At 36.9% G+C, this 23,077-nt stretch overlaps 1 protein-coding gene across 1 annotated transcript in view; it reads left to right on the top strand.

Moving 5' to 3' along the window:
- LOC139741397 (uncharacterized) overlaps window positions 1–23,077 on the top strand; it is a 48,871-nt gene that overhangs the window by 8,876 nt on the left and 16,918 nt on the right. Inside the window, exons 2-13 of the mRNA XM_071651981.1 lie at window positions 1,272–1,312; window positions 4,083–4,157; window positions 6,136–6,199; window positions 8,383–8,520; window positions 10,012–10,102; window positions 11,657–11,751; window positions 13,092–13,210; window positions 14,121–14,169; window positions 14,615–14,714; window positions 16,495–16,601; window positions 20,272–20,313; window positions 21,570–21,803. Of these exons, the coding sequence (XP_071508082.1) occupies window positions 1,272–1,312; window positions 4,083–4,157; window positions 6,136–6,199; window positions 8,383–8,520; window positions 10,012–10,102; window positions 11,657–11,751; window positions 13,092–13,210; window positions 14,121–14,169; window positions 14,615–14,714; window positions 16,495–16,601; window positions 20,272–20,313; window positions 21,570–21,803 (1,155 nt within the window). The remainder of the gene's footprint in view (window positions 1–1,271; window positions 1,313–4,082; window positions 4,158–6,135; window positions 6,200–8,382; window positions 8,521–10,011; window positions 10,103–11,656; window positions 11,752–13,091; window positions 13,211–14,120; window positions 14,170–14,614; window positions 14,715–16,494; window positions 16,602–20,271; window positions 20,314–21,569; window positions 21,804–23,077) is intronic.

Genomic DNA, 23,077 nt, shown 5'->3' with positions numbered 1-23,077 from the left:
AAATTGTTAGAAACGTGAAATTAGGTCTCAACCAAAACTACATATGTATACGGTCCCTTTAAATGTGAGTGTGGTACTGTATGTCTTAATCGAAATAGCGCATTGACCCTGTTTGGGCTGCCTGTACATTGTACGATTGTACATAGGTACAGGCACATAGTGTGCAAGTGTAGTACATGAAAGAATTTTCCTGTATTCAGTTGAGAGCCAAATTCGTAAAGTACATATACACTTGTACTGGCCTATCCCCAAGTACAATTGTACCATGGTCAGCAATTCTTCTCACCATCTTCCTTTTTCATTGCAATGGGTACTGTACATGTGTATGCCATGCACATTGCTGCATAAATCAATGAGCTGGTATTCCATGTGAATGTACAAATGTACGGTATGTACATGTACATGTAGTGGTCTTTTTTTAGTTTACAGACTTTGTACTTGTAATGTAACAGTTCCTGCGCTGTTCCAATAATCATCCTCGATATTAAAAGGTTTCTGTGTTCTTTGTTAATTTTGCGAGTTGCTATTGACTCGCAAAATTCATGTTTCACAAAACACAAAAATTATTGCTTACAAGTTTGTATACTTGTACTTGCAGTCAATCTTGCTACACTGTTTGCGTACGCATGATTGTAAAAGGGTTTTGATGTACAGACCTGTATTGTATGCTTTCTGTTTACAAGCATTTGCAGTTGTTCATGATCAATATTTACGATATTTGAATACCTACAAGTTGTACAGTACTAAACATGTACATTGTACAAGCATATGTATGTAATGTATGTGTACTTGTGTTTATGACAGGAATTTCTTCATTGAGGGACAATATAAAGACATATATCTTTGTGTCAAAAGTATTGAGCTCATTAAGTTGTGCACATACTTTGTACGTACAACGTAATGTACGAGTACTGTACTGCAGTAGAATGAATTCAAGGATTTTAAATAGTTGAAGTACAGTACACGTGTACACTGTAAGTATACATTTCTTACAAACGTGTATATACAATGTACTGTGTATGTAGTACACTGTACACAGTTTTACATGTACTTCCTGTTCATGTACATTGTATGTGTATGTGTACATGTTGTACGTGTACAAGTACATATCGGTACAGGTATGGTGTACACAGTACAATGTTACTGCATGATAAAATCTGGTATAGTAATATGCTTCTACAATCAAATGACATACAAGTCACATACATATGTACACAGAAGTTTGTACACGTAATAATGGTCATATTGTTTTGTTTGTTTGTTTCATTTAGGATAAGAATGATGGTGCGGTGGAAATTGTGGATACCATAAGGTGAGTTGCACGCTCTATCAGGGGCTTTGTACAGTCTGACCTCTCCTATCTGGCCTTCCTTTGTCTGGATCTCTCTATTATCCGAATGATATCTCGGCATGATTTTTTCCCCCAAAACTGATAAAAAGGGGGATTTCAAACTCAAATAAACTTTGTACACAATCTCACATGAATTACATATTATTTAAAACAAATCGATTTTATTTTGGTAAAAAAACAAATCGATTTCATTTTGGTAAAAAAAAACCCCAAACAAACAAACAAAAACAATGCTTATAATCATGCGATGATAGCAAAGAAAGAGTTTATGCTACAGTTGTACCGTTAATTGTACATGTACTGTACATGTAGTATGTACTGTACAGTGTACGGCCTACATGTGTAGAGCCTACCATTGGGTAGGCAGCTGCACCTGTTCGGCCAAATCTCTTAACCGGATGAGCGCCGGCCCCGACCTGTCCAGATAGGAACGGTCGGTCTTAACGTTCATGAGTATAAAAGTTTTACATACAACACTATGAACCTCCACCATGCCAATTCCCAGTCTACAATGTACGTACATGTTATACAGGCATTGGGTATTTACAGTGTACATTGTACATGTGTGCACTCATGAGAAACAACTGGCGATTCTCGGCCCCGTTTCATAAACAGTTGATATGATAGCAACTCTTGCTGGGATGGCAATTGTCATGGTAACGACAAGAATCCAGCTTCCTGATTGGCTGTTGCGATTGGAAGTTGCCATGCCAGGAAGAGTTGCTATCCTAACATCTTTTATGAAATGGGGCCCTGAACCCACCATAAACCAGTCCAGCCAATAGTAGAGTACAGGGTAGTTGTAAAGTCTTTGAAAGCATCATCTGCAACATCCAATATTGTTTCCGTGGTTTCTTAATGTTTAGCTAATGATTTCGTTCTGCCAACCCTGGAACTGGTATTGGTGAAACAGCATGAGGTTGTACACCCTGACACGCGACCCCTTGCAAAATCGCTTCCCCTGCAATACAAAGTAGGCTTCCTGTGTCATTGCCTAATACAACACATTGTATTCAGCTGGAAATTCCAGCTGTGAAATTCAGACAACTGGAATGGGGGGGGGGGGGTGTGTTTGTAGTTTCAGCCTAATTCCATACAGGGGATTCCCCCTGAGGGAGCTATTAATAAAGCACACGGACTCTAATGCATTATTATGAGGAAATCTGTGGGGATGGATGAATAATGGTTTTCCCTCACACAATGTGTACAATGTACAAGAACAAATACATCAGATATGACAATATTAGACTATCAAATTAGTGATAAACTATGAATCTGGAAAACACTTTTACTGGAATATTTCCTCACAACCTTTTACTTATCTCAGTGAGTATAGGACATACATTGTAGAGTGTACAATTGTACTGTATAGTTTGTAGATAACTACAGTATTTGTGTACAGCTGTACTACTGTTGATGATAAAGACAGGCAGGTCACCGTGTATTGTGACTACATGTATGAGCAGGAGCCATGTGTATAGCAAGCTATTTGCTGGGTCAGCTAAGCCTACAAGCAGCAATGATGTGAGGTCAAATGAAGTAATGTTTTCTTGTACCAAAAGATGAAGATTCATGAATTTTAAAACATTAGATTTGCATACATTTCTTTCATTCCAACCCTGAGCAAATTACTAGTTGTTTTGTGTGTGCTGAAATTCCCTTAGCTCTGCCCATACACGTTGTAGCTCTAAAAATGCAAGCCATGTGATCATAATTAATCCCATTCTATATTCTTTTTTTAATGAATCAGATAAAAAATAGCATAGCATTATTCACACTACCAGTATTTTCACAAAACTGTCATTCTCAATTCTGTATCATCATGTACCAAGAGTACTTTCTAGAGCTTCATTTACGATTATTGTCCCCGCCGAACGAGTTCGAGCAGGGGACTATGAAACGGGCTCCGTACGTGTGTGTGTCCGTGTGTCCGTCCGTCCGTCCGTCCGTCCGTCCGTCCGTCCGTCCGTCCGTGCGTCCGTGTGTGCGTCCGTGTGTGATCAAAATCTTCAATTTGCTACTTCTCTGTCATTTATGAGCCAATTTTGATTCTGTTTGCTTTATATGATAGCACTACATGGGAGCTTTGAAACTTCTACACAGAATTTCAGTTGTGACCTTTGACCTTGACCTTTGACCTATATTCTACATTTTGCTGCAAAATGCTACTCCTTCGCCATTTCTAACCCGATTTCGATTCTGTTTGTTTTATGTGATGGCACTAGGTGAGGGCTTCAAAACTTCTACACAGAATTTTGACCTTTGACTTCTTTGACCTTTGACCTTGATTTTTGACCTATATTTTTGACCTATATTGTACTTTGGTTACAAAATGCTACTCCTTCGCCATTTCTAACCCGATTTCGATTCTGTTTGCTTTATGTGATGGCACTAGGTGAGGGCTTCAAAACTTCTACACAGAATTTTGACCTTTGACTTCTTTGACCTTTGACCTTGATTTTTACCTATATTGTACATTGGCTACAAAATGCTACTCCTTTGCCATTTCTAACCCGATTTTGATTCTGTTTGCTTTATGTGATGGCACTAGGTGAGGGCTTCAAAACTTCTACACAGAATTTTGACCTTTGACTTCTTTGACCTTTGACCTTGATTGTTGACCTGTATTGCACATTTTGCTACAAAATGCTACTTCCGGCGGGGACATATATTACGCACCGCGTAATTTCTACTTTTCCTTGTTTTTGTTTTGCTTCACATTTATCAATAGGTGGGTGTGTCAGGACATCCCACAACTCATGTTGGCCATGGAGAACAACGTGCTAAATGACTATGATACCGCAAGGTAAGCCTGTGTGATTGACTGTTGGTACGATACAAGCCGTGCGCACTATTTTGTAATTCATACAGCACTAGCTGCAACCACATACAGTGTGTAGGCCAAAATTCAGGAAGGGATTTAAATTTTAGTCCATGGACTAAAATAAGCATGAAATAGGCGTATCATTGACATACTTGTATCTACCTGCATTTGTTCATACTGGATTTCTGTCGACATACTTGTACACCGTCTGTCACCCCTATTTATGCAGAAAAAATTTACATAAATCATAGTTTAAATATAACCACCTTCGTGAACGTGGGCCATAGAGTACTGTAAAACGAGAAATTTTCGCGTGCATTTTTATTTCGCGAATTTCGCGAACGTCAAAATTCGCGAAATTAAAATGCACGCGAAAGCTTTTGTCTACACTAAATGCATTGAATGCCAGTAGCAATTCGCGAAAATATCATGCCACGAAAAAGGCTGTCAGCTCCAATTCGCGAAAATTTCATGTCGCGAATATATCATGTTTTACAGTATAATCTGTAGGGTCACTGTAGACTGATTGAAAAGCCAGAGAAGTGAAAAAAATTACACTGGTGAAAGTGTGGATAGTAATAGTGAATGTTCATTTGTTGTTATTGACATCATTAGTTCTTAGAAACATACAGTAGATGAGACAACTGATGTAACAATGAAAGGTGGCAATGAATGAGATTCTAATATATATTTGCAGTAAATACATACTCACGTGTGCCTCACTGAATCATGGATACATGTACAGTACTTGAATGACATTTCCGAACCTGAGATCTTGAGTTGTAGAGGTAATATAATCCGTTGAGATTGAGAAATGCTTGCCTGTATTGCATTGCCCACAGCACTGTATTGATATCTGCCCTTCCATGGAAGTACACTGTACGTAGCAAGCACATCTTGTCAGAGGGAAAATTTTGTGTGTCTATGCTTATTGAGGTACAAATAAACCCTCAAGCAGATTGGTAGAGGTCATTTTTTTTTTCTTTCAATTGATACAGCTGCAGGGACTAGTTTGAGGGGGAAAAAAAAAAGAAGAATCCACTTTCTGCATCTTATTCTGGGTATTTATTGAATGTCACAGTATTTATAATCTGATCAATAAGACATCACTTCTAGAAAGTGTTGCTTTGAAGAAATCCAGGATCTCCCTGCTGTGTTTCAGGCATGATAATCTGTAGAATTAAATCTGATTTCCTTTTCTTTTTCTCAAGGCTGTACACATTTTTGCTACATGGATTTCTCTATCAAAATCGGCAGAAATTCTGATTTCTGTTTTTTTTTTCTTCAAAATTCAATTGTCTTCCCTGTGTTTTGAAATGAAAATGAAAGAGATACAGTGTATGGCTGCATCACATGATCATAAGATATGTATTATCACATACGAATGTTTGTTGAACTCTTGTTGGGACTGTTTTGAGTTCTGGGGGAAATGGAGACATTATTCCAAAGATGAGCAAGTGAACCTTGATCGGATATACACTGTAACAAGATAGTCTGGACCGCCAATTTTTTTTTTTTTAAATATGACAAAATTTTGTTGTACCAGACAAAGTAAATGATAGAAATAAAGACAGTTTTACTGGTAAAATCCTCTCATACTGGAAAAGAAAAATTATTGTATCCATATTCCATAACAGGGTTTGCCTGTACAAGATAAAAGGAAATCTAGGGGGCAAAGCAAATCTAGTAAGGATTTTTGGTTTACCTAAAGCTAGAATGTGGGGTGACAGATTCTTTTTTCAGTACCAAAGACCATGTGAGACTGATGAAGAATTGATGTAATAGCCTTTAATACAAAGTACCAATAAGATGATTTCAGTTTTAATCTAGTTTGCATCAGGCACTTCATCATTTGGCCAGGTTCACCTTCCTCCTGGTTCACAAAGTGTAAAATTTTCTAGAACTATTAAAACACTGTGCCGCGTTTGACACCACAGTTTGCTTTGATTGTTCCTTTCAGCTTTGAAAGCATGTACACCCTGTGTGAGAAGTACAATCGAGCCATCGATGCCATCAGACAGTTGGTACGTAATCTCATTGTGTTCTACTTTTAAATGTTCATGAAAGTCTATGAGCTCTTTCAGACAGTAGGAAAAAAAAATCTCTCTTGTGATGATCATTCTGAATTGTGATTGTGATCATGTTTTAAAGGACAAGTCCACCTTCATAGACGTGTGGGTTGAGTGAATGCAGCAATATAAGTAGAACACATCAGTGAGAGTTTGAGGAAAATCGGACAATCCGTTCAAAAGTTATGAATTTTTGAAGTTTCTGCTCAGTCTCAGCTGGATAAAAAGACTACTATTGCCTGTGATGTCACATGTGTACAACAATTAAGAAAGAATATAGAAAATTCAGCATATTTCCATTTTTCTGGCATAACAAATGAACACTTGACTTCTCTCTTTCTGAAGACAGGGGCAATAATATTACCCTTAACATGCATCAGTATTAAACAGGTCAAAGAAATGTGCACTTTATTCAAAGAGCGAAGTTTTGTGAAAATCTCTTTTTATTTTCCTTATACCAGTATAATCGTTGTACGCCTGGTGACATCATACACTGTAGTAGTCTTCTCATCCTGCAGTGACTGCGCAGATACTTAAAAAATTCATAACTTTTGAACGGATTGTCCGATTTTCCTCAAACTTTCACTGTTGTGTTCTACTCATATTGCTGCATTCTCTCAGTCCTTATATGAAGGTGGACTTGTCCTTTAAGTTACAGACTTCTTAGATACTCAAATGCAAAAACATAGAACTCTCTCAGATGCTGAAAAAAAAAATTATTTCGCAATCATATTTAGGAATCGTGCTTGTTATCTTCATTTCAATTTTGGTGAGGAGGAGCATCCTAATCTGTCAATCAAACTCTCATGGCATGCACTAGGTATGTGTAGTCTGTGCAGGCAGAATGCATTTGGCGATATCTGCGGAGCATAAAAAGTAAATGTAGTGTTGAGCTAAGCTCTGCCTCCTCCTCTGTCATGTTTTGGAGATGATGCCTTTCAGACGAGAAGTGCGCAACTCGAATAAAGCAAATCAAGATTGGAAATACCTCAAGACCTCCCTTTGCAATCAAGATTCTAGAATCGTGTTTGCAATAATTTGCTTTAAAACCAAGAAATATAATTAGCACAGTCACGGTTCTTCTAATACAGATCCTAATCATGATTCCAAGAGAAATTTTTCTACTGTTTGAAAAGGGGTATGATGCTTATTTTAAAAGCCTATTACAGTCACTGCAACTCTTTTGTACCGTGGTGAAAACCCCCTGTGTGCCACATTATTCTGAGGCATCAACATACTCATGCTTTGAGAAAGCATTCTTTTTTTTTCCCCAAAATCTATGTAACTGTTAGAGATTTTTGTTACATTGGACATGTAGCTGTAATGACCAATGTTGCAGAAAAAAACAAATGCCAAGCTTTGCTTTGCTTTAAATTGTCTGACAAATCAATAATTGTTTTTCTGTCAAAATGACCAGTAGCTAGATTTCATTGTAGAGGCGTGACTTTTTTACACAAAACAGTGACAGAAACTGAAGAATTTACTCGCAAATCCAGAAGGGAACACCACTTGATAATCAATCGGAACATAAAGTGCAAGCTACATGTACATGTGACAGGAATGGAATCGCGAGAAACGCTTTCATTTTACTGTGACATTTGGCGATTTATCAATCAGTTTGGGTGGGTTTGTGCATTTGAGCAGAATATGCAATGTTGGCACGCCGTCAACTGAGTCGGCTGTGCGAACGTGGCACATAAAGAGTTAAACGTGTCTGCTATTCCAAATCATAGAGTTTTAAGCCAATATGTGACTCAAGTCCATGTGTACTCTTCTCCATGATGGCAGATCCTAATGTAATAACAAAATTGAACCATGCATTATGACTATTTGATTGCTTATGTGTCATGTATTGAAGGGGAAATCCCCAGCTAGTGCCGCCCATCAAGACAGATCTTGAATATTTGTACAACTGTATTGAGTTGGTGATAAGTGAAATGTCACAAAGCGCTTCCTTCTACGCTCATCATCCATGATGAGTAATGGTCCTTTTTTTTTTTTTTTGCCTGGCTTTAAAGTCCTTCTTTCACATCATATTCAAAAGGCAAAACATCAAATTCCCAGTAGTGTATACATGTTATGTAATAGACCAGAGTAATGAAAACCTGCACATTCCGCCCCCTTTTGATGTCCACCAGTGGAAGGGAACAACGTGCACCTCAACCATCACCAAGAGGGCCTCACCAGGCCTTCTCAAACACATCATGCAGCAGGTATACGCCCATGCCATCGATGACCCCGACAAGCTCAACTGCTACGAGCCTTTCTCCCCAGAGGTTGGTCGCATCCCATAGCTATAAAATCATCAAGCTCATTGTTAACTTTAACATTTAAAAAATTCCTTAGCCAAAGTCAATATTGTTTGAGTTATCAGCAAAGATATCGTTCAGAAATTGCTAGTAAAGAGAAGTCCATTACAACAACCACAAAATTGGAATGAAGGGAATCATGTTTTAATGAGAAGGTGTAGTCACTTCTTTTTACCTTGGTACTGATGATAAAAACGGGTCTAGGGCAATTACCCCCCTGGGCAATTACCCCGGACCCGGACCAATTACGATCGCTTTGTTATTCTTTGTTTTTGGATGTTTCAGTCATTCCAAACCCGATTTTCATCAAATAAACTTTGAATTCCTCTCAAAATGTTATGCTCTGTACTACATATTATAAGTGTTTTCGTGGTATCTCACAAAAAGTTAAAAGCCTAATTCTCATCTCCACCAATACTATGTACCATCCCTTTAAAAAATGTTATTTCATGCTTTTCACAGAAACATGCAGTGCATAAATTCATTAACAAGCGATGAATGTCCATGTGTAATATGTCCATGATAATGCTGATCAAGCATACAAGCTAATTCATGGAGAGTCAACAGAAAAAGAATGAAAGCCTATAAGGCAAAAAACAAAAATAAAAACAAAACAAGAATGGGTATTGATAGACAAATTTAGGATCAGACATGTGTATTATGATTATCATCTGTATAATATGTGTGTACATCAATTTGTATATGAAGGCATAAGTATGGAAAGGAACCAAAAAAATATTCTTTCTCATTTAAAGGGGCTCTGCAGTGCAAATGCATAATGTTGATTCATAATACCCTGATCATCACGTATTGTGTAGGTGGCCAAGAGAATACCAAAGTATGGACCATATATTTCATAGTAAATTTTCTACTAATTTTCTTCAGATTACTTTACTACACCCACTAAAAAAAAAAAAAAAAAAAAAAAAAAAAACTGTCTAAAGCAAGATTCTGTCATTGACATCATTTGTCAATCACTGTTAAGTGTTAAATGTGATTAACAAATGACACACAACAGTAGAAATGCACCTTCTGTTAGACTGGGCATACAATTACTGTAATTTGCATTTTTCAGGCAATGTCTACTATTAGTCATATTTGTATTACAAGGAAATGTGCAAGTTATGCTCAGTCTAGGGAAAGGTGCATTCCAATGTCTTCCGTTAATCAAATTAGTACTTTAGCCATGATGGACAGACAATGTCATAGAATCTTGCTTTGGAAGGTTTGGTTGGTGTTTTTTTTTTTTTTGTGTGTGTGTGTATCAAAGTAATCTGAAAAAAGAAATAGACAAAAAGTAGTTATGAATTATATGTCACATACTCTGACATTCATTTGGCCACATAAATGATGCTGAGGGTATTATAAATCAACACAAGTCAACAAGCATTTGCATTGCATAGTTCCTTTTTAAAATACATGGGGAAGTACAAAGGTGAAGTTCTCTTTCATTGGCAGGTGTATGGAGAGACATCATTTGACTTGGTCATGCAGATGTTGGAACACGTCCAGATTAATGAGGAAGATTCCTTTATTGATCTTGGAAGTGGTGAGTGTCACATGATCCTCGGGCTGTGTGTGGTGTTTGTGATGTCATAAAGAGTCAGTAACCATTGATGGATTGAATTCTCCGTGGGAAGATAAAAAGGGAGTGAAAGGGGGATTTCTTTTGCTGGTAGTAGCTTTTCTCATGTGCTTTCAGTGACGTAATTGCTGTGGGTGGGAAGTTGGGAAGGGAAAGATGGAAATAGCAACATGTTCTACCTGTGATCAATGCAAGTAGTTTTGTTTCCCGAGAACAGGAAGGGACTACTCACTAATGTTTGTTTCAATTCCATATTACTGCTACACGTGTCCATCCCGTAATGACGCATCTCCATTTTCATATTTCCCTAAACTGTTGTGCAACATGTTCTGTCTTGCATTCTCTTCATGAGTCAGTGAAGGAATTTCTCATTTATGTTTATTTACCCCTGATTTTTTTTTCTTGTGGGGGTGGGGGGGGGTAGTAGTTTTTCAAACACTGCCCTTAAGCATAGTGTCATGTCCCATTTCTGTTTGTTTTTGTTTTCTGCTGTATGTTTATATTATTTATGTGTGTCCTTTTAACAGTGTACATGGTATGAATGCATTTTTATGCTTCTGCTTCAAAATGCCAGAGCGGAGGCGATACGTTTTTGGGTTGTCCATCCGTCTGTAGTCAGTCTTGGAGACAATGTAACTATAGAACCCTTTGGGCTATCCAAATGAAACTTGTATGTATGAGTGGATGAAGCTGTACCTATCAACTTTTGATCACAAATGCTCGAGATTAAGGATTAAGGTCAAATGCTAAAATTTCATTTCTTCCTTCTATATCTCTGCAATACCCAAATTTATTTAAAAAAACATATTGTTTACCAAATAAAGAGTCTTTAGGGAAAGTTGTAGGCCACGGGATCAAAGGTCTGAGATCAAAGGTCAAGTGAAACTTAGAATTTCATTTATTTTTTTTACTCCATATCTCGAAAATGGCTCAAGGCATCTTCATAAAATGTACACATACAATGTACTTTATTGCCTGACATTGAATCTCTTTGGATGTTTTGGGTCATAAAGTCAAGGGTCAAAGGTCACCTTGAAATGTTAGAATTATCCAATATTACAAAATGTATGCTGAAATTACACTATTTTCTCCAGATCTTGGAAATGACTGAAGCATGTCATACTGATTATGTAGGGAAAGTTTTGGGACACAATGTCAAAGGTCAAGTTAAATGATGAAATTTTGCCCATTTTCCATTTATTTAGACAGCGGCTCTAACTACAGTCTTGAAAATTGTACAGACTTTACAGGATAATTATGATTTGCCAATCGTGTTACATTGTATATTGTGGTCTCTCATTGGCAATATGTACTGTACCAATTGGGAGAATAATGCGATATGGTGGAGACATACTGATCGCCATAGTAACATTTCTAGTTTTGGAAATGTCTGTTTGATTTCTTCCTTTTTGTGTTTTCTTTGCTGTCTTGTTGGTGTGTTGTACATGTATGTGTTTGTATTCCCTCCCTCCAGCTCACAATAATATTTCTGACATTTCTTTCCATCTTTCATGGTAGGTGTGGGCAATGTGGTTCTACAAGTGGCTGCAGCAACAAAGTGCAAGCTTGCCTATGGGATTGAGAAAGCAGATGTACCTGCGGAGTATTCAAAGGTAACCCCCAGATGTCCTCAGCTGGTCTGCTCAAGACCACTGTCTGAACAGTCTATGACTGTTGTGCATGATAGTCTTGTCTTTGGCTTTGATTGATTTAATTTGATTGATTTAAATGGGTTAACATCAGTATCGGCAAGTCTCCCTGGGTGCGTTCGAGTGCTCTCCTAAAGCAAACCCTACAGTACCGTACCCGCGCCAGAGGTGTGCTCGAACACTCCTAAAGTGTACCATACCATACTGTACCAAGCCAAAAGTGGACCACTTCCCGATGTGCTCCAAAAGCGTACCACAAGTTCGCTGTAAAGCATGCGCGTATCATGCGCATACGTCACAATGCAAAGACATCATTCTCTTTGTTCAGGACAGCTGCAAGTAGTTCAAGCGTGCCAGGTGATGACCCTTTTGCTACAAAATGCTTGACCTCTTCTAAAAATAGCTCATGAGGTACGCTTTCTCAACAGAGCACTCGAACACTCAAAAACTGGCATGGTCAGGTACGGTACGCTTTAGTTCAGTTCGCTTTGGTTCGCTTTAGAGCGCTCGAATGCACCCCCTGTCGATAATTCTTGTGTGATGCCAATGATTGCTGGCAGATGAATATGATGAATAGAGCAGGGTGCTCCAAATATAATTACCTGCTTGGCCAAGACAACTAAAATTCTTTGTAGTCAGATTTGATATAAAAATGAATGGAAATTCCTCGTTGAAATTATGGCACCCTTTCCCAAATTCCGATTTGCACATCTTAGGAATGTGAGAGTTCAGTTGGATCTAGTATCAGATATAAAAATGCTTAGAAATACAGGTTTTAAGTGCTGTAAAAATACTATTTATTCATTATTGTTATTATTATTATTATTATTATTATTATTATTATTATTATTATTATTATTATTATAATCATTATTATTATTATTATTATTATTATTATTATTATTATTATAATCATTATTATTATTATTATTATTATTATTATTATTATTATTATTATTATTATTATTATTATTATTATTATTATTATTGTTATTGTTATCACTACTAGTAGTAGTGGTATTATATAGTAGAAGTAGAAGTAGTAGTAGTTCTTAGTATAATTATCGTTATTTTTATTATTACATCTCCTGCTGTCTCTCCTCCTCTGTCGCTCATTGACTGTCAATGGATTGCAACTGAAGAAGAAAAGTATAAACTTAAACACAATACCAGCAATCCAACATCAACCTAACAATAAACAACCAACGGATTTGAGTGACTGTGGTTTAAAAATCTATCGATTTCCCTTGTAAGCAGGCATATTCTCCATTGCTAACTGAATGCTTCCGTAATGACTTCCACAGGACATGCAGCGGGAATATGAGCGCTGGATGAAGTGGTATGGCAAAGAGTTCAGCAGTTACCTGTTGGAGCACGGTGACTTCCTGTCCGACCCCATGAAGGAGAAGATTGCGTCGTCGAAGTGAGTCGGAGTTTCTGTCTGGCTACCTGGCTGAGAATGATCCCTGATCATGTTACAATTAGCATGATTGGTAATCATTCTTAGGTCATGTCTGTTCAAATTAATACATTGATTTTTATCCCTCCCCCCCCCCCCCCCCCCCCCCATAAAAAAAAAGAATACAATCCAACACCATGTTCAAGTTCATTTAAGTATCAGTAGAGTGAAATCATGAACAGAAACTTACTGAAGTTTCCTTCTCTTTTTTTTTTTTTTTTTTTTTTTTGGGGGGGGGAATCAGTTATATGAAAAAGTTGCAACAGTGTGTTTCACTTGCCAGAAGTGATTATGTCATTGAACTACATCATGCATGTATATGCCAGTGTTCTCTAAATGTCTTCTCTGCTGACCTGAAGTGAATGAGAACGAGACATATCCTTGGCATTTTATATCAGAGTAGGCTAGTTATAGCTAGCAACAAGGCATTTTTGCATCAAGCATCAATTAAATTGAATTTTAACAAACTCCATAAATAATACATACATTTGTATTTTGAAGTATATGCTTTGAATATTGTATCTTCAAAGTTGCAACTGTATAAGCTGTTACTTTCGTGTACAGATATTTTCACAAATGAGGAGGTCACAAACATTTTCATGAGATGTCGTTTTCATGATTTTGACACCGAGGCTATCATAAGTACACTTATGCATGTCAGTTCGAGATTTTTTTTTTTTGTGTGTGTGTGTGTGTTGTTACATTTGCGGTCTAACAGTGATTCATGAAATTCGTTTAAATCAAGCCCTAGTGAAAATAACAGCGTATACAGTATATATTGATGTTAAGCTCATCTAAGTCATGAAATTTATAATAAGCTGTGCTGATTTTATTTTAATGATGACATTTGTTTCCTTTGCTTATTTCCCCCCAGCGTCATATTTGTGAACAACTTTGCATTTGGCCCTCGTGTAGATCATCAGGTGAGAAATCGATATCTTTCCATTTTCCAAGATGAAAGCAGTAACTTCTTTTGTAAGGTGTCAAATATTGCACTCATTTTTTGGGTATAGGCTGCTTTTATGATACAGATTTCCATCTTTGATAGCAGCTTCATATGGAAAATTCTCATTTGTGTTTGATTCACAAAGCGCTTAAAGCCATTACACCGCTTAACTTTCGTAGACTTCAGTGAAGATTCCAATAAAAGTGCAACTTGATGTCATGTATGGTACCTTTTTCAATTGTCAATACCCATCTTCAAAATCAGCACTATTGAAAGGGCTTGAAAAACCGAGGGCAGATAGAAAAGTGAAACAAACTATGAAGATACATTGACGGATTTGGCTGCCATAGAACCAGATTCCAAAAGATTTCTGAGGTGGTCATGTTAGCATAGCTCATCTTCATGTCCTGTTTTGTTTGCAGCTGAAAGAAAGATTTGCCAACATGAAGGAGGGAGCAAAGATTGTATCATCCAAAGCCTTCTGCCCTCTCAACTTCCGAATCTCAGACCGAAATCTTAGTGGTAAGTTTTTCCTACATTACATTTTATTTTCTTTGATGATTTACTACGATATTTTCCTCTCATACCATTTTCCTATTATTGTACACTCATCTCATAATGCATGATCTGAATTACTCCTTTGTTTGGAAAAAAAAAGTGAATTGTAAGCTGCCATATGTTTTGTCAAAAAGTGAAAAGAAAATTTAAATTGAATTGAATTGCAGAGAGAAAGCAAAGTGGTGTGCCAAAAAGCAAAGATTGTGCCACCAGTTGGTGAGTTATAACTCACGTTTACGTGAACTGAAGTATGCTTTCCTGTTCTGCCAATCGAGTATTGAAGATATAGTAAAAAAAAGCACACTTAAACAGTTGCAATAACGACTCATGTTGTGTCATTGTTACATTCATTATGAGAACAAAGGGCAATTAGTGGGCAAAGTGTACGAATTTTCAGTTTAAAATCTAAGAATATAACAACCTTGGTTGCCGGGAATTTGATGGACACATTGTAGTGGAGTAGATGGCAAGTTCTCCTGTCATCATACCTCAACTTATTTTTCCATGTCCTTTGCAATGTGCATGATCATGTGTGTCTTCAGGGATGTAATGGCACATTTGATGTAAAGTCTCTTCCTTTTTGTGTGAAGACGAGCAGTGAAAATAACCAACGACGAAAATGATGAAGAAGCAATAGACATAAGGACTGATACCCAAATTATGTGGATTGAGTAAATGCAGCAATATTGTGGAACACATCAGTGAAGTTTAAGAGAAACTGGAAGATCCATTAAAAAGTTTTGAATATTAACATATGTTAAGGGTTATTATTCATTATTTTATTTCAGTTTTATTTCCACAGGGTAGTCTCATCAAGACCAGCAGGTCCTGCTCTTCCAGAGAGCCCTGCCCATGATAAAAATACATAAACATTCATCGTAACACAAAATTAACCTTCATACATTATTAAACAGTAAAACATTAAAATCTACACACATGAATACTTATCATAATACAAACAATTAGAATAAAATAAAATCATCTCAATAGATATATTTCTTTACATAAAATAAAAGTGAAATAACCCATCTCCCCTCCCCCCAAAGAAAATAATAATTATGGTTACATGCAAACATTCAATTGACTAGCCTCCCCTCCCCCCCCCCCCCCCCCCCCCCCCCGTATTTCTGGAAAAGGCAAGTCAATTGCTTTTTTTATTATGCTAGAAAAAATTACAATATGTTGTATTCTCTTTTGAATTTTCTTTAGATTCTTGACCCGCAGTGACGTCTCAAACTGTTGTTCTCTTGTCCTCCAGTGATTACGGCGCTGAAACTTTAAAAGTTCATAACCTTTGAACGAATTTTCCAGCTTTCCTCAAACTTCATTGATGTGTACTAACAATGCTGCTGCATTCACTCCACCCACATATTTTGGTTTCATTCTCCTTGTTTTTAGTTGTTTTAATCTGCGGAATTTTTGTGCCCAACAGTTTTTTGGTGACCACATAGACTTTGTAGTGTTTTTTGTTGTAGTTACCACAGATTACAAGTTATACCTGCTTGTGTATTACTAAATTGAATAATATTCGTATTTGTTCATCATCTGAATTCCTCATCATAAATACTTCTTGTGCATGTTTCTCTGTTTTAGAGGAACAGGATCACTATAGTGTAAAGGATTGATTTAACACACATATTTGAAGTCAGTAAAAGAATAACATGCAGTTCATTGTTGCATTTGATTTGTAAATCAAATCGTTGAATGTTTGCACGTAACTGTAAATGATGGTGTGATCAAACAGATATAGGAAGCATTATGGACGTGGTGGAGCTATCGCCTCTACGAGGGTCAGTGTCCTGGACGGGCAAGCCGGTCTCCTACTTCCTACACACCATAGACAGAACACTGGTAAGCACACTACAACGCCTTTACCCACAATGCCATTCGCTTCACCAGAGTGCCTCTAGCGCCCCCACGTGTGGCCACAAGCTAAGGGCATGATGTTAGCTTGTGTGATATGCAGTCAAGCTGAGTAGACTTGAAAATTAGGTGGCAAGAAAGTTAACCTTAAAGCACCTCATGCAAATTTTTTGGATTTTTTTGTCTCTGTCATTTTTTTGTTACTTTCTTGAAGAAAATCGAATTCACCCAATTTGTGATAAACAGATACTTTACATTATCATGTACTGTATGAAGTCACTCTGATCAAATTCTAAGACAGACTTTCACCTTTTATTAGTTTGAGAAAGAGATAAGAATGTAAGAACAACTGCATGATCTCTTAGTTTCATATTGAGATACTACCCTTCAGGAAAAACATTACATGTATGTACATGAGCTGCATGTCATATATGAATGTACATAAACAAAGTTCAAGTATACACAAAGATTTGGCACTACCAGAAAAAGATATTTGTCAAATTTTGTTTTTCCTCTAATATTCCACTCAAAGGATGTCATCTCACAGTAGGGGTTCATTTGAGGTATATCAACATCATTGCCTCTGGACTAAGCTATGTCACTAACATGTTATTTTCTTGATGATGAATATTTCTATTATGCCATTTGGTGAGTTTTTCGGTTTGTTTGACTGATATTTTATTTGTTTAAGGGAGTTTGGCCAAGATAATATATGGGAATTTTTCACAATTATTTGCAACAAAGGTTAGCTAGTTCCTCTGGAGTGATACTTTCATCAAAATACTACCCTGAGGCTTGACAGTGTGTCTGTCTGTCTTCAGTACACATCTCAGCATTTGCAGTCACTGTCACTGTTGTGCTAACCTCTGGACTAACAAAGCATGCCACTGGTGTATAATCAGGAGATGTGGAACAGTTCATATTGGGGCATTCTTCTGATAAATAGCCTCAAAGAATTCCCTGGGCCAGAGCAGGCTAGTAACTGCTTGTCGTACTCAAGGACAAGCTAAGCTTGTGAAGGTTTCTGTCTTGTAAAGAGAGTGTGTGTGTGTTTCTGTGCCCCTGAGCTGTGGCCAGCTCGGAGCATTGCAGTGGCCAATAATGGGTGCAAGTGGTCTACCGCCCTCGTGGGTCTTCTGTCTCAGAAATGCCCAGATGGGACTTAGAATATCTCAGATTTTGTGATGCAAAAGGATTTTAGTTTGGGTAAGGCTTGGCACTGACATCACAAGCTAAGACTTCTACTGAGAAGGTTATATTGTAGTTTGCATATAAATGTACATCAAGGTTAGAGAGTAAAGTACAAATCTCATCTCACTTCTTTGATACTTTTAATATGGTATTTTGTTATCATGGTTACTCTATGGCTGTCAGATTTCTTCATTTCTGAATTAATTCTGAAGTTACATAACTTTTTCTACATGCACGCGAGGCCGAAAATGGCTAAAAAATGTGATTTTGTGTACAAAGTCAATAGAAATTGAGTTTTTTCACATGGTTCATATAAATATGCTTATTTTTACTCTCAATGGCTAAAATTAATTTGTTTTAGGAGTATTATGCTTCAAAGAGTGTCTGCCACAAATTTTGTTTAAAAAAACAAGAAAAACAAAAGGTCGAAAAAACAAAGAAATACATAAGAAATTCATAAAACAATAAAATAAATAAGAAATTAATTTTGATACCAATTTTTTTTTCAAGTGCATTTGCTTAGAATGCCACAAAGAATAATTAGACCAAAAGTGAGCACTTTTCGAGCTTTATTTACTGATTTAGATCAAAGAGTCTGATTTCTTGCATAAATTAGCATAATTAATCAAAATAGAATAAAAGAAGACAATTTTGTAAAATTTAAATATACGATCTTGTAGATTACATCGCACACTACCATTGTGTAACAACTCTTTATAAATCATTTAGATTGTTTCCCTCAAACACACAGTATCTTTTGTGTTGTCATGCAGTGTTTACATTCCAAAATTTTTATTCACTTCACAAAGTGGTTTCTCTTTTCTTTCTTCCTTTTTATTTTGTTTATTAAAACAAAGTAAGGCATCAGCAATGCCATTCATTCTTTATGAACGATTCTTTCTAACTCTTGCAAATGCCCGTGTTTTGTTGTTTTGTTTTGTATTGCTTTGTTTTACTTTGTGGGCAAAGGTAACGGGTTTGGCATTTATCATGTTTATTAATAGGATGGCTTGTGGATAATACTAAATGTCAAAGCAGTGAACTGTCAAATCAAACATTTTACTGCAAGTCATATAATCAGAAAACAATATAAAGTATACAGATCTCAAAACCAGGATGTAAGTACTATGAGATGATTGAAGCTGATTGCTAAAAGTTAATAATGTGCAGCTGGAGCCCAGAGTACTGGTGTGCAATGTTCGATGTGAATATCTGCGTGGACATTCATACAACCAGTACAATTTGGAAAGTACCATAATTTCTTCCTTTTTTTTGGGGGGGGGGGGGATAGGGAGCTTTGCTTTGATAATCCACATTGGTTTAAAATAAAAAAGTGTTGGGTAACAGGTTAGATTTTAATAAGAGAAGATCACAGTGTTGGCAATCAACTTCTTTATTTTTTTTTATAAATACAAAAGAATGTATCATATATTGTTTAACATGTCTGTAGTGGTGGTGGTAACATGTTTCTTCTGTTGACTCGGTCATCTTAGAAATTTTGTTATTTTATTTATTTTGCTGGGCAATGTAATACCTACTCCATTACAAAAAGTAGGATTGGCATACTCTGTTATAGAGAGGAAAATATCGGCATTGTTCATGACTCTTCCAATTTACTAATCCCAAGCTCATTACCACGGTGGTTGCCATCTTTTTTTAAAGTATGTCATTGAGTATTCACACACATTAGTCATTGTTACTACCTTGCATTATGAGATTATGAAGGGACACCAAAGCCAAGTGATATAGATGTATGCACCCTGTGTTATTTGCCTTTGACCTTGGTGGTGATAACAACCTACACATTACTGTATTGTTGGCTTACTATTGTACATGTAATATGAAGGAGCTAAACTTCATGGATATTGTGGCTTAGGACAACTCTGTTAAAACCATTTTAAATCTTTGTATAGAGAAAATTACATATACCTCGGGAATAAAACTAACGTCTTAACAATTTGAATTACCAAAGTTGTGTTTGACAATTATCATGTCCAACATATAGACTCTTGTTCTTGCTTGGATAAGACAACCTTCAATTTTGAAGGTGGTTCTATAATGTGTGTACTAACCACAGTTCAATTCTAGTTACTCCATTAAGCAGTAAGCTCAAGTAAATGATAGATTTTAATTAATTTTCACAAATTCTCATAATTGTCACAAAAGACAAGCAGCTTAAATTTTAAATTCCCAGAACCTTAAATATGGATGAATTTTCATGTTCTGTCCTGTTTTCAAATTCATCATATTGCACTAACAATGGATTCAAACTAACATTATAACACAGATATTATAAAAGTCCTGTTACCTGCCTTGAATAAAGTGTGAATCAATTACCTGTTATGCTGTGTTTTCTGTGTTTGGCTAATTTTATGATTTGTTTTTTTCTTTCGGTACTCCCTCCAAGAAGGAAGCCAAAAGCCTTTTATTTATTTCTTTGTTTTTCTTTTTTTCATGTGTTATACAGCTGGAAAAATACTTTCAGTCTCTCAAGGATCCAAAACTCAGGGTAATTATTCCTCTAATAAATATTTCATTTCAGACTTCAATTTGTAATGTAGATGACTAATTTAATGAGTTGCATTAAACATCCCTCAACCCAATTAAATTTTAGTTGAGAGCTTTGTAATCAGGAATAGAAAAAAAAAAGAAGCAGTTGTGCCATTCTAGACAGGTAAACATAAATATAGATATAAAACTAGACAGACTGTAAAATCCTAGTAGAGAGATGGTTTGCCCAAACCAGAAAGGAGAAGAACCAAGTAAGTAAGTAGCATTTTTCATTCTGGCATAATGCATTGTATGTGTACCTTAAAAGTCCACAGTACAACTGTATTTCAGCTTTTCGAGCTTAGGTTGCTCAGTGAAGCATGTATTCAAATTGGTGAATGAATAAATTATCAATAAGTATTTCAGTATATGTACAATGCTTGTCTAAGTGGGCTGTGGATCATTTTTTAGTTAATTGTAGATAATGCTTTGATTTCATTTGAAAGTTGAAGTTAATTTGGCTGAAAAAAAAAGAAGCTTATCTGTCCTGTTATCTGTCCTTTCTGCTTTTTGTTACTTTCTCTAGAATATTGATATATGTGAGAATCTGATTCCATTTCACATGCAATTTGCATTTAATTCAACTGTAGTATTTCGTGCTACTTTGACATTGCTGTGCAAGGAAAATATTCCTGGCTGCTTGATTAAGATGAGGGATTGATGAAGAATGTCATGTTAAAGATTATCTGGCAAGTCTCAGCACAGATTGATGTGGTTCACATAAATGCTGTGCACAGCTGACACATACACTCAGAGAAAGACCCTGTTTGTGCTTTGTCCTTAGAGAGAAATGCTCATTCTTTCTACCTCCTTGCCGGGCAGTTCAACAGTTTGGTCATGAGAGAGGAAATTAATTATGCTTGATATGTCTCTTCCAAGCATTACGATGCAAGCTTTCTATAATTATTTAGTTATTCTTCATATTGCTTGTGAATAACAAAGAGCAAAATTCTGTATCATGAAGTAGAGTAGCTTGCATATCCAGAGTAGGGAGAGAAAAATTTATTCGCAACTATACAATGAAATATCCTAAAGGAGTCCACTCCAGTCAAAATTTTGAGTAGGTAACGTCGGGCATGCGCCGTCTTCTGTAGATTTTGAGAGAAAAGTTAAAAATGTGGAATGTAATCTTGAAAAGGCGGGTCATGGAAGAAGTTTGGTAATGGTGATGCGATGACAGTCGTGGGTTGGTTGTTCCTTCTTTCTTCTGTGTAGGAAGAATACTACAAAAACTGCTGCAGAACCAAGCGCCCACGGCGCAGCAACGTTGACTACCTCGCAACCAGATCGCTTGACTTCGGCAAGACGTCGAGCGACAGTGACTCCACGGTGTACGGCCCCACGACCCGACGCCAGTGGTCTGAGTGGATTGCGAACCGTGATGGCATGAAGGAGAACATGGACGATAATGGAGAGGACACTCTGGATGATAGTGAAAGGATGGATCTGGTAAGGGCAGGTGTCGACTCTACAACTCTCATGTGACTGGGTTCAACATTAGTGATGGCCCAGGGCCAGTAAAGATTGATGTCGGGCCACCAAATTTCAAAACACATTACCTTTTGGTGATCCGATCAGGCACTTAAGGTCCCAAAGGGTTTGCTATGTTGCCATGTATTTCAGGCCTCTACATTTCTTTTTTCGGGCCACCAGAATTTGAGATTTACAGATTTTAGTGGCCTGAACTGGCTGATGGAGAAAATAGTTAGTGTGGAGCCCTGTGTGATGTAGACAGATCTTAGACTTTTAAAAAGAAGTTTTTTTTTTTTTTTTTTTTTTAAAGGCTGGTTAGAAGCAGATTTCATTCTTATCAAATGATATCGGTAGGTCTGAAAGCAAACGGGCCATTCCCCGCCCCCCCCCCCCCCAAATGCGTTTGTCAAAACACATATGCCCAATCAGTGTTGAGGTCCTTTTCAACCAAGTTTGGCTGGTATGCATTTCAAGTTTGCACAGTTTGAGCTCTACTTTTTAATCGTAGAAAGAGAGAATTCAGCTTGACCTCATAGGAACATCTGCCAACTGTGTGTCTATAAACAAACTACACACTCTTGCAGTAAGCATAGTGCAAATTTGGTGTTTGAACAACATGGCAATGGAGTTTATGACAGCTCTTGAATGGAATGCAGTATGGTTGGTGAGGAGATCTGATTCATTCAGTGACTTTACCCTGTAATCCTCAGCATTGTCAGAAATGCTTTGCCAAAACATGATTACGAATTAGTTATTTTGTAAATGTTAAAACACTCATGGTTTTCATGCAGTCTTAACCCTGAAAAGACTGGGCTATCTTGGTAGCTCGAAAGACGGGGGGGCCTAAAGGGCCCCCCCGTAAGATCTCGGCCGTGGATCGCGCGATCGCCGCGGAAATTTGCACATTGGTAGTGTGCGATGTAATCTACAAGATGGTATATTCAAATTTTCCAAAATAGCCTTTTTAAATTTTATTTTGATTAATTATGCTAATTTATGCGAGACATCAGACTCTTTGATCTAAGTCAGTAAATAAAGCTCCAAAAGTGCTCATTTTTGGTGTAACTCCTAAAACAAATTAATTTTAGCCATTGAGAGTAAAAATAAGCATATTTATATGAACCATGTGAAAAAACTCAATTTGCATTGACTTTGTACACAAAATCAAATTTTTGAGCCATTTTCGGCCTCACGTGCATGTACAAAAAGTTACGTAACTTCAGAACCGTACCCCTGGGCGTCACAAATTT

Source organism: Diadema antillarum, unplaced genomic scaffold (genome assembly GCF_040938485.1).
Source record: "Diadema antillarum isolate AM-2024a unplaced genomic scaffold, OU_Dant_1.0 scf00000031, whole genome shotgun sequence".
NCBI classification, from domain to species: domain Eukaryota; kingdom Metazoa; phylum Echinodermata; class Echinoidea; order Diadematoida; family Diadematidae; genus Diadema; species Diadema antillarum.
This window is presented reverse-complemented; position numbering and strand designations above follow the sequence as displayed.